At 41.4% G+C, this 12,390-nt stretch overlaps 1 protein-coding gene across 1 annotated transcript in view; it reads right to left on the bottom strand.

The window, feature by feature from the left end:
- cacna1c (calcium channel, voltage-dependent, L type, alpha 1C subunit) overlaps nucleotides 1-12,390 on the bottom strand; it is a gene marked incomplete at its 5' end in the record, with an annotated part of 194,491 nt that overhangs the window by 112,157 nt on the left and 69,944 nt on the right. Inside the window, one exon of the mRNA XM_080518084.1 lies at nucleotides 9,220-9,325. Coding sequence (XP_080374210.1) covers nucleotides 9,220-9,325 — 106 coding nt within the window. The remainder of the gene's footprint in view (nucleotides 1-9,219; nucleotides 9,326-12,390) is intronic.

The raw sequence follows: 12,390 nt of genomic DNA, 5'->3' as shown, positions 1-12,390 counted from the left end.
TCAATTAAACGTGGATTAAAACATTTAATTTAAAATGGGAACATATCTAGTTGGAACGGGAAGAGGCATTACCGATCCATCAGTAGCTTGGTTTGGCAATCAGACTGTACCAATGGCATAAACAATGCAAAAAGAAAAGAGAATTTGGAGAAACAAATGAATGAATGAATGAATGAATGAACAGTTTATTTTGGTTACAGTAAATCTATCTCAAATATAATAATCTGGTTTATCTCAGTGAGGTACTACACTACTGTACAGCTCCGACACCAAGTCCAACAGCATTAATTCAAAAAGGAGAGATTAGCAGGTGGGAAAACAACGAGTCTGGCTTGTATCTAACTTGTTGTCAAGTAACTTGAAATGTAAAAACACTGAACTCACTGACATATACTACTATCTTCACTCCAACTGTTAGAAAGCCACCAACAGTGTCTCTGTTGGCTGCACACGTATGCATGCCATCCAAGCACTCTAACACTTATTATTTATTCTGTTCTTTCTGTACAACTACTGAAGAAAAACCCCTTGGTATTGCAGTAAATGTCATAGGGAGTCCAGACTTTGAATCAAGCCTTATAAATTAATTATTGATTCAAAATCAGCCGCCAATTGAGTCAGCCACATGCAGACAGTGGATATATTCAGTATCTTGCTCAACCTGCACGGACACTGGGCTATATTGTCTATTAAAGTACAGCCAACTGCTTTTTTATTTGTTTTCATTGGCAGATAAAAGAATAAATCGATTGAGCCCTGTGGATTTAAACATAAAAATGTTTTATCAATAAATGTGGCTCATTTTAAGAGGCACTAAAGTACTGCAACTGTGTAGTATAAATCGGCAAAAGTAAGAAAACAGAACATCGGAACCGTAGCTTCTATTGAACAGGACCACTGCCGGTAATATAAATAGTAATTCAAGTGTTCTTTGTTCTTTGTGGGAACAAGACGCAGTGTTGATGATTTCTGAATAATGACTGCTGAGCCTGCGGCAGTTTGAACAGGTTGTGGTTTAGAAACATTTCATGCAAGATGAAAAAAGCCCGACATGTCCAGCGGCCGAAGAATGTATACATGAACTGCATTATTCTCATTGACAAAACTTGTTTGGTCAAGTGAATGCAGATGGATCATTGCTCTCCATCTATGAATAGACATTCTTAACCAGCAGGGCATATATATATATATATATATTTAAAAAAAAATTCCCCTCTCGCCCTCTGCGGACGGTCACTTGTTTTTCTATTCCAAGCTCGGGTCCTCTACCAGAGGCCTGGGAGCTTGAGGGTCCTGCGCAGTATCTTTGCTGTTCCAAGTACTGCACTTTTCTGGACTGAGATGTCCGAGGTTGTTCCAGGGATCTGCTGTAGCCACTCCTCCACTTTGGGGGTTACTGCCCCGAGTGCTCCGATTACCACGGGCACTACCAGGCCCGCCCCTCCCTACACGCAGAACATGCACTGTGCGTAGGGCCCCGCGATCCATGGGGGGCCCCATTTTGCGCAAGTGAATTGAATTTCCCTCGGGATCAATAAAGTATCATCATACTCTGCAAACGCGCAAAGGATGCGCGTGCATTTTGCCGAGAGGTGTGCGTAGAGCACCGCCACCAAGTCAGCCCGAGGCAGCAGAGAGAGAGAAAAAAAAAGAGAGGAAAGCGCGAAGCATCACCATCTGACCAATCAGCGGTCAGATGGGCCGGCAGGCAGTTGTTTACAGGTAGAGAGTAGAGAGAGAGAGATGGCTTCCAAACGTCAATACAATAATAATAGTAATAATAATAATATTTATTATTATGTTATTGGAAGGGGGCCCCCAAAATAAAATCCTGCTTAGGGCCCCCACTTGGCCAGGGGCGGGCACTACTGTCACCTTCACCTTCCAAGCCCTCTCCAGCTCCTCTCTGAGCCCTTGGTATTTCTCAAGTTTCTCATGTTCCTTCTTTCTGATGATACCATCACTTGGTATTGCTACATCCACCACCACGGCTTTCCTCTGCCCTTTATCAACCACCACGATGTCTGGTTGGTTCGCCATTACCATCCTGTACGTCTGTATCTGGAAGTCCCACAGGATCTTCGCTCGGTCATTCTCCACCACCTTTGGGGGCGTCTCCCACTGTGACCTTGGGGTTTCCAGCCAATGCTCCGCACAGATGTTTCGGTACACTGTGCCAAAATGTATTTAACAAGGTGGATTAAGTTATATTCACTGATAAATGTGTCACCCATCCAGAGATATGCAGAAAGAACTGCAAAACCCACTGAAAAGGAGAAATTCTGAGTGTTAAATGAAGAAATCAGTCAACTTCAAGAACTGAATCAGCTTAAAATTCAAAAGCTTTTAACTAAATTGATGTGATACCTCTTCAATAGTAAAATACGAGTAAGCAGAGAGTGGTAGATTTCTGATTTACCAATTTCCATGACAGTTTTTTTTGTGTATGTTTAGGAATGTTTGCAGTGTGATACAATGTTTGACGTCAATATTAGATGGATTTTTTTCTGTTTTTTTTTTTTAAATATTGATTTAAATGGATGTAACTTACAAAAGACTACAGCCATTTCTTTTAACTGGTCAAGTGTAAATGATGTATTAAGACCGGTGTCAAAATCACTCCATCGTTCTTGTCGGTGATCTTGAAGCTAAAAAAAAAGGGCCTCAGTTCCACTTTTCACTGAAAGCAGACATTAGAAGAAAATCTGCTTTCAGCAGCTAAAAGAGACAGAGGCTAGAACTGTTTGATTTAGATTGAGGGTGAACTGAGAGGCGACATAAAAGGCCTGAGTAGGATAAATAGGACTTTTAATGAATGTGACTCATGAGAAACGACTGGATGGAATTTCAGAATTTGTAAAAAAAAAATAAAAATGTAAGTGTCGGTGTACTGCTCTCTCTACTTTTAGTGGGGCTGCATTGTGATAAGTTTGCAAGTCCTGTGAACAAGATTAAAAAGATGTGAAAATGCAAAACAAAAGTACTTTGGTTTGGTTTATCGTCGACAAGGTAAAGTGTTGGCAGGGGATTGCAGTCACCTACATCAAAGTCGCCTGCTTTGTACTTATAATTATCGACCCTGACCTTCTCATTAAGTGAATTTTTGCAGCGGCACATAGTCAAATCGACACGGCCACAAAGGTTGCCTCTTGGGAAAACACAAACACGGGTTATTTTAAGCATCTGAACAAATGACTGCTGCTGGTCTTTAAAAAAAAAGAAAGAAAGAAAGAAAGAAAAACATAAAAGGTAAGACACAGAGACTGTGTAGGTGTTGTGTTTGTGTGTGTGTGTGTGTGTTGCGGTGAGGTCCATTACCCTCTAAGAGGTGATTCATTTATATAAAGGTGCTCGTTTCACACGCCTTCTGCAGAGCCAGCAGCTAATTCATCTACCGCTGAACGCCCTGTCACTTACTGCTGATACACACAAACACACACCTCGTCACACAAAAACCAGTGAAATATGATCAACTATACCTGCTCGTACAAATACACATTTTTGAATGGTGCACAGATATTGCATCTTACTATCCAACTGCGAGCGCACCGTGAGAATTAATGACCTGAAATCTGCACACGCAGAATCACAATAAGCATCACCTGAGACTGCGATCATCCTCAATCCTTCCCAGCCTCACTATAACTTAGGGACACCGGTGTTGAACGTGTCTTTGTGTGTAAACGTGCGTGTATTCATGCCTCTCCACTCTATCAGTCAGTGTCTAATCACTTGTATCGATTAGCTAATTGCTTGGTTATGGCATCATTATTCTGTCAATCTGAAAGTATCCCCATTGATCTGATTAGATGGAGTAATGAAGGAGGAAAGCGATTGAGAGCGAAAGAGAAGTGGGAGGAAAGGATAAGTGACGTGAGCATGGTTTTCTGTCAAGCTCCTTAAGAAGGTTTTAATCACACAAAAAAACAACAACAAAAATTTCCATCATACTTTTTTTTTATCCTGTATATTTTAGCATGTGGAATTTCTATTTTTAAAATGTCATGTGAGAGAGACATGTCATTTCAGTTCTCTATGTGTGGAAATATGTAGTTGAACCAACAAATAAAGCAACTTTGAACTTTGACTTTGTTCCCACTGAATCTTTAATTTCCACAACTTCAGAGTGGGTACCCCAAGCGGCTCACAGCTCAGTTGTTTCTATCCTGGGACCTTTACCCAGTTGGTTGCCTCCAATTTACCTCCAACAAGAGGAAACCATGGAGCATCTTATTCAAATGTCCAAACTACTTCAAATGGTTCCTCTGAATGTTGAGGAGAGGCGACTCTACTTTGAGTTTTTGTCAGACTATTCAACAATTCGCTCAATGTCCCAATGCTTTAAACTCAGCGGGAAACTATTCCAGTGCATTCTGAAGGCACTCATGCTGTGGAACCCAAAAGGATCATGTCATCTGCAAAAAGCCGTTTTGCCAGGTAAACAGAGAACACTCTTACTCAGGAGTACAGAGGCCAGATGAGAAAGTGGAAAGTGGCGACAATCCTGACCACATCTGCTCGATGTGTCTGAGGACAATGCAAAGGCCTCCTCCAAATGCACAAACCACACGCAGACTGGATTGTTTAAACTCACGTCTACCCAATAAACTACAGGAGGGTGAAAACTTGAAACAAATCAACGTGCACCTTTTATTTCTTCCCTGAGCAAAGAGACTTTCTCACACTTTGGTTCCTACCCTCTTCCTCTGTAACCAAGGACAGATAAGGAGCATCACTACGGTTACCATATCCATGACAACCTCTCCCGCTGCTATTATTGGGCATGTCGTCAAGGAGACAGAGCAGCACATTATGGGATGTGGACAGAAATAGAAATCTTGTACTGGAAGCAATACAACAGATCTCTGGTATTACATAAGAAAGACTTGTGCAAATCTCGCGAGGGGGTGTCATATTGATTCTCGAGCTCCTGCTCCATCACATGGGGGGTCACAGGTAAATACGAAGAGCATCAGCGGGATACTGAGCCACAGGCATGATGCAGCTGTATTGATAATGCCGAATCAAACTTTGTCCAAGTTTTTGAAGTGCGGCCAGGCATAAAAAACACCGCAATGACAAAAAAAAAAATGAAAACAAATCACAACGGCACTGAACAAGAGGAGCAGATGACGTGGAAGTGTGAAATGACACATGAGGTTCAGGGAGAGATTAAACAGGCACTGTTTAAAAAGCCTTCTGCGGCAATTCAAACTAACATCGAAACAAACAAGAGGGCCATGTCACCATTTGCAGCACTTAGATGCAAACGGGACTGTGAAAAGAAAATTGATCCGAGTGTAAAGGAAATGATTCCTATTGTATTTCCTGATAGCAGGGAAATCAGGTGTATGCTTTGCAAATATGCATGTATAGTCATATTTGAATGGCTTTCGACAAAACCTTCACCATCAACAACTCTGAATAAAGCCATCAAATAATGGCCTACAGTGAAAAGAGACAGCAATAGAAACTCTGGTTTCTGGCTTAATTACACTCATGCATCAAAAATAAACTGTCACAATCAATTCATATTTGTCATAATACTTCTACTAACGTCACATAAAGGCATTAAGTCATTAATCATGTCAGATCAACCGTATTACTTTTGAGGTGCAAATGTGAAGAGACCTAAAATGTATACATACATTAAGTATAATATTGAATCAAGTTGCACCTTCCCAATAAAAAAAAAAAAAAAAAAAGTGTTATTTACCAACTTGTCTCTATTTTACTCTGGTCCTCGATCACACATGCACACAAAGCTCAACCATATATTTAGGACTTTGGTCCATCTGCATGTTGCTTCCTGTCTGTCAGAAGGTTACCAAACTAATTGTTCACAGCTGTGGTGGTGCTGAGTAGGTTGTGTACGTTGGTATGCATGTCTGAGTGAGTGGGTGGTGTGTGTTCATTAATTAAAAGAGGTGTGTGTGTGTGTGTGTGTGTTGGGGGGGGGGGTCACAGAGTTCAAAAAAGCCTGCAAAAATGCATCAAATAAAAATAGGTTTGTTTAGAGGTAGAATCTAAGCTGAAAATATTCACCGTTTGTGTGTGTTTTTAAATGATTTTTGCTTTTGTTAAAATAGAAAAAATAAAAAAATGTGGCGACTATCAGACGGTAGGAAGTGGGGATGTGTTACTATTATCCAGCAAAAGAGAAAAATACATTACTTCACTGCTTGCTTGTATTTGCAATATATTCATATTTGTGTATCAACCACAATTTACTGCACTGCCTTCTTTCATTTTTCTACCCGACTACTGGTCCTGCAACTTAAATCCGAGAGTAAATAGAAATTCTGGCTGTTTGCATTGATTTATTATTTATTTGAATCCTGCAGCCAATTCCTGTCTGGTTGAAAAAAAGAAACTGAAAAAAGAAAATAATTGTGGCTTGATCTGTGCAGCTTCACACTGGCTTTGCTTTAGGAACACCTATTGCAATAAGTAAATAAGAAATGCATGTTTACGTGGTACAGGAAGCTAGAGAGAGAGAGAGAGAGAGAGAGAGCGAGAGAGAGAGAGAGAGAGAGAGGGTGATGGACAGACTGACGACATGAAAACAGCTGTCCTCCTTCAGTTGTATTTACTCTTCCACTGACTCATATACCTGCTCTGACACTGTATCTCAAAGTGAGACATCAGAGGGTAAATAGAAAAATACTAAAGCAAGTGATTATTGAGGTGTGCTTAACACAACAACAAAGTAAAGTCTGGTTATGCTAACCAGTCATGTTACCGCCGAACTTCCAGTATTTCCCAGGAAACAGTAAAAACAAGAGACAGATGTTACAAGGCCTCAAATGGATTAGTGTTATCTTTTCACTAATGCTACCACACAGCACACACATGCAGGTCTGAGAACATTGAGGAATTTAAGAGATCGGATGCAAATATTTAGGTTTTAGCGTGAACACACAATAATCAAATGCATGGCTATGGAAATGTATTCCCTTTGAGGAAAAGGTTAAATCTCTTCAGCTTCCAGCCTTGTGTCGTAATGCTCACACTCAGATGTATTTGATCTGCTAATAAAATGTTTGTTCGAGCGAATCAACCCACAATCTTTGCTGACATTTGTGAGTGTACCCCAAAGGTTAAGGCAGAGCTTTTCTTTAAAAGCAGCAGGGCAATGGTGGAAAACATCAATACAAAGTGTGCGTATCGGAGGTCAAATTGTTATTCTAAGCGAAGAGGGGACTTTCTCAGCATTAACTCATAGCCAGACTGAAGGTTTGTGAGGAGGTAGTTTATAGACACCCAGCCAAAGTGGACGTTTCAAGGTTTTTTTTGTTTTTTTGTTTTTTTATAAACCAAAGAGCAGCCACATTGTGGCCAAACCACATGATTTACACACCTCAGCTTTGTTTCAGTATATTACACTTCTTACTCAAAATCACAATGTTAGGGCATTTTGATAATCTTCTGTCTGTCCTCTGCATTGAATTGTAATCAACCAACACAGTGAAGGATATCAGGAGGAATAAAGCTGCATAAGTTGTCATAAAAAAAAACGATTCAGCCATATTGCCTCTCATTGGCCAGGGACAGCTAAAGGAGCACATGTGTCCAGGTGTGATCAATAGGCTTTTTTTAGAAGCCGATATAAAAGTAACTAAGATCACAATCATCCACCAACAGTTACACTACCGTAACGGCACAAGTCACAATCAAGCTGATTAAAAAAAACGCATCATCAGAGAATCAATGCACCAAACTTACTTCACTAAAAGATAGCAAATGTCCTGTCAAAGGAAGGTTCATTCAACTTACAGTCTCCATGAGGTGACACAGCTAAGACAAATCACATTTTTGCTGGTAAATTTAAATGCACTAACAAAGCAGGAAATGAAAGAATACTGTACAGAGTGCGTGCAATAACAAGTAAGAAAGTAAGTAAGTAAAGTTTATTTATAAAGCGCTTTTCACAGATAAAAAAATCGCATCATCTCCATATAGAATTTGTGCCTTCATAATTCAACAAACAGGATCCAGGGAATGCTGCATTTAGATTAGTTGTTGGTTGGTTGTGACACAGCTTTTGCGAAATTACTAATATTTTTAGATGATTATCTCAGGTGGTCTGTGTTTGCAAGGCCGCAAGACTGTCGGATGGTAAGCCTTATAAAATCAAGACGGCTTTTATTTTGTCATCAAAATTTGCAATCAAAATCACACAGTATACATCGGTGTTCAAGGGGGAAAAAAACAACACATAATTGTACAGAACGCACAGTGAAACATGTTGGGAATCCTTTTATATTCCCCGGTGACACTCAATACCTCCATTGAATGCTACACACATGCTCCATTTACTGTGGAGAAGCGCTCATCCTGCAGCAGTGCAATGAGCCCAAACACACCACAAAGCTTCGCAGCAGCTACTTAAAGACCAAAGAGGAACCAGAAGTGCTGACTGTCACCGGCTTCTCTCTGCCGTCACCTCACCCCAACCTCGCTAAACGGTTACTCGTCCATACAAAGGGTGTGAGAGCTTATTGTGTGCGTGCAAATGTCTCCATTCGGGGAAGCACTGCGATGTGAAAAAAGAAGGAGCAAATTATGTTTCGGGATGAGAGAAGCACAGAATCGCCCGATTAAAACAAATCAGTCCACCAAGAGGAGCTCAAAGTCTCTTGTTGCAAACACTTATTCTGTTCTCAACCATAATGACAGTTTGCCTTTGATCAAAATAAACTCGCACGGCTTTATGTGATACAACTTAAGAGTCCTCACTTAAAATAATTGAAACCCTCCAATTTATTCGGGTTTCAAAACAGAGCGTTATAATCAACACGTCTGTTGCACGAGCAATCAACGGCAAGTGACGCTCTCTCTTAAGCCTGTTTGCTCCCGTGTTTGCCTCCTCCTCTCTTTCACTCTGGTTTCCATGTACTTTATGAACTTGTCAAAGCTTCACACTGATAAAAGACAAAAATAAATAAAAGCCGTGAAAGTACAAATGACAGGCTACAAATGCTAACACACACAGATAAATGCTCCTAATAAGATGGCTGGCAAATCACAAAACCCCTCGCCAACAACACGCCACAACCGGCACACGAGCACGTCAAGATAATCAAACGTCTACGGAGAAAACAGTGACTCAACTCTATTCCTGGGTTGAAGCAACCAGCTGTGTAGCTTGTACCGACAACCGCGAACCCAGTAAGCACACTTAGCAGTAACGCAGTTCAAATGTTTGGCGGTACTCACCAGGTTGGAGTTGGTGGCGTTCGAGTCGTCCTCGGGGAAGGGGATGTAGACGGCTAAGGCCACACAGTTCGCGAAAATGGTCATCAGGATGATGATCTCAAATGGTCTGAGTAAGTGGTTAAGGCAAAGTAGAGTACAGACCTTGTCAGCAGTATTGAGGATTAAAAGAACACATTCTATTGAATTTTGCCATACTTTTGTTTTTTTGTCATGGGTCTTGAGCTCCGCGTAAAAATGCTGCCCCAACCCAAACTTGAACCACAAAACTTCTCACTGTGATTCAGAAGTGTTAAACACTACACACTGTACCACACCACCCACTGTAAAGATCCATAAAAAAAAAACACATTACTCGCCTTTGACCTCTTTGAAGAGGCATTATTTCAACAAAGAGGCGTTTTTAAACAATCTAATACAAACTTACATAATCAGAAGTATAAATACACAGTACTGTACACAATGGGGGAAGGGGATCAAAGCTGTAGAGTTTGCCTTTTTATTAACAGTGAGACACACCGGGTCACTTAGAAGCCCCTTTGTGTGTGCATGGGGGGGTTGGAGCAACAGAGCATGCCCAAATATGGGCGCCGCGAGAAGCAGGCCTGTCGCGTGGAAGACGGGATGTAGATGGAGAGCGAGTGAGAGCGGGATGGAACGAAAGCGAGGAGAGACACAGGGTTTTTATTTGGAGCGGTCCTTGAGAGGGGAGTGACCTCATTATTTTGGGCCTCAGAGAGCGAGAGAGAGAGAGAGAGAGAGAGAGGGGAAGGGAATGGGAGAGCGAAAAGGAGAGAATGTGAAGGAGAGACCAGAGGAGGTCTGGTTTCCATCAACACAATTACAAACTGCCACTGCTGTCACCTCCCTCCACCTCCTTCCACCATCCCCCCCCCCCTTCCCTGCTCTCTCCATCATCCCGCTCCTCACTTTTGTCCTCTCCTTTTTCTCCTGGTGGCACATCAAATGAGTCCGGACACCAAACATCATAGAATAACATAAACAGCCGTGTAGCGGTGAACTGCGCTGTCAGAGCTCCAAACAAGACACACTGCAAGTAACTTCATGTATATTTTAGCTGACATTAACATGCAAAGCACTGTGAAATAGAAATTCTCTTTCCTCAACGGGCAAGTTTGAATAATTTTCTGCACCAAAACCTGACTTGAAGGCTTTACAGTCGTTGCTCAGCTCCAGGTGCAGGAAATACACCTGTGTGTACAGAGTTTTGCCTCATATGTTACCAATATAACAAAAACACGATTCCCTTATTGGTAAAAAAAAAAAAAAAAAACATAAAAAAAGGAGGAAAATACCAGAGAAACCTTGTGCCATCTTGTAGTGGAGAGAGGTTTTAATTTACTTTTGGATTAGTTTGAATGTTAAAGCTACATATGTGGCGTATTCTACATTTAATTATGTTTTTTTGTTGCCAAAGTAAGTTCCTCAAATGAAAACCCCCCCCCATCTTTATAGTTTTTAAAAGATGTGAGTAACGCAAAACACTGAGCTCAATATGAGCGTCACAAAACATCTTTCATTTCCTAAAATACCAGCAGATTTATTGTGTGTGATCCAACTAAAAATACTTTAAAGCTCTTTAGAAATGGCTCTGTAGACGGATACTGATCATGAGGGAGCGAAAAAAGAAAAACAAAAAACAAAACTTCAAATTTGTATAGCGGAGCGGATATTTTGTTTATGTTTGGGTAAGAGAACGACCCTTCAACATCGGCTGCCACAGAATCCTTCAGCCCCTTCAGCCGGGGAGGAGAAATGCATCAAAGTTAATCACTCACCCTTGTACCGAGGGCTCATTAAACTCACTTAAGACATGTGGGGACCCATTGAAAAACATGCCCGTGACTCGTTCTGGGTTCCTGACCCATAATTTTAGGAAACCCTTGAGGTCCGCTTCCATCAACATGATAATAAATCTACTGGCTGCTGTGCTGTCGAATGCAAAACAACATAAGACTGTGGAGGCCCAAGCAAATATTTGCTCCAAGTTTCTCATTACTGTACATTAATTAGCATTACAACAATAGGAACACCTATCTTTTACAAAACTTGCGGTGGAATTCATTTTGGCACCGAGCTCAATGGAGCAAAAGTAAATGTAAGAAATGCAATTAGCACCCAGGTCTTTCAGGTGGCTGTTTAGCTGATGTGATGCAGCATTCACTGGGGTGAACCGTCTGGAAATCAACATGTATATTTAGCACTTTAACAAGCCGACTGTATATGCCGAGGACAAATAGTCACACTGGGATTGCCTCCGCGTACGCGCCAGGAAGCTGTTATTTTCAGAAATTCTCTGCATCCAGCAATAGGCTCAAACACACAGCTCACAATAACACGGATAATCTCTTATCTCCACAAAAAGGCCCAATAAGAAACCCGAGACACACTGATACTATCTGTGCGCGCGAACTCGGCGCTCTGTTGCCGCGAAATGTTTGTCTGCTTTCCCGATTGAGACGAAAACGCACGCAAGTGGCGCAACCTCCGTGTGACCTGTCGCAATATAAAAGCCGTTAACAGGATAATGTGCGTAGCGTTCATAAGTGCACTTAAGTGACACCTTTTTAAAAGCACCACTTAGTGTGATTTCATATAGAGAACATGGTAGTTAGCATAAATGTGCCTCAGCTCCCTCCTTGTCCCTCACGCTGACCTTGCAGTACGCAGGTAATGCTTAAATGCCGTAATTACCTTACATGGAAGATTGCTGTGTGTTTGCTTGTGCGTGTATCATCTCCATATGGGTATATGCGAGTGTGGTTTTTTTGTCAATAGTCCTAACGTGTTCTCTGGAATATGAGTGCGTTTGTGAATTCAGACAGGCCCCGGTCGACCTGTTGAGAGCAGCAGCTGTTGTCATGGTAACAGAGGAGGGAAAGAGGAAGATTTCGGATCTGCTATCTCTAGAGACGGAGGTACTCACAATGCAGGACACACACACACACACACACACACACACACACACACACACACACACACACACACACACACACACACACCACACACACACACACACTTGCAAGCTTGCAGAACCTAAACATAATAATAATGCTTTAACATACACGAGCAGTGTGTGGAGTCATGCACAGAATAATGTTCCAGCGGTGACGCTGAATATCTATGATTCTGAATCACTTTTTTTTTTTTTTG

The sequence above is a fragment of the Blennius ocellaris genome (assembly GCF_963422515.1).
Source record: "Blennius ocellaris genome assembly, chromosome: 22".
Taxonomy (NCBI): Eukaryota; Metazoa; Chordata; class Actinopteri; order Blenniiformes; family Blenniidae; genus Blennius; species Blennius ocellaris.
Note: the sequence above shows the minus strand (reverse complement) of the source record. Positions and strands in the feature narration are given on the sequence as shown.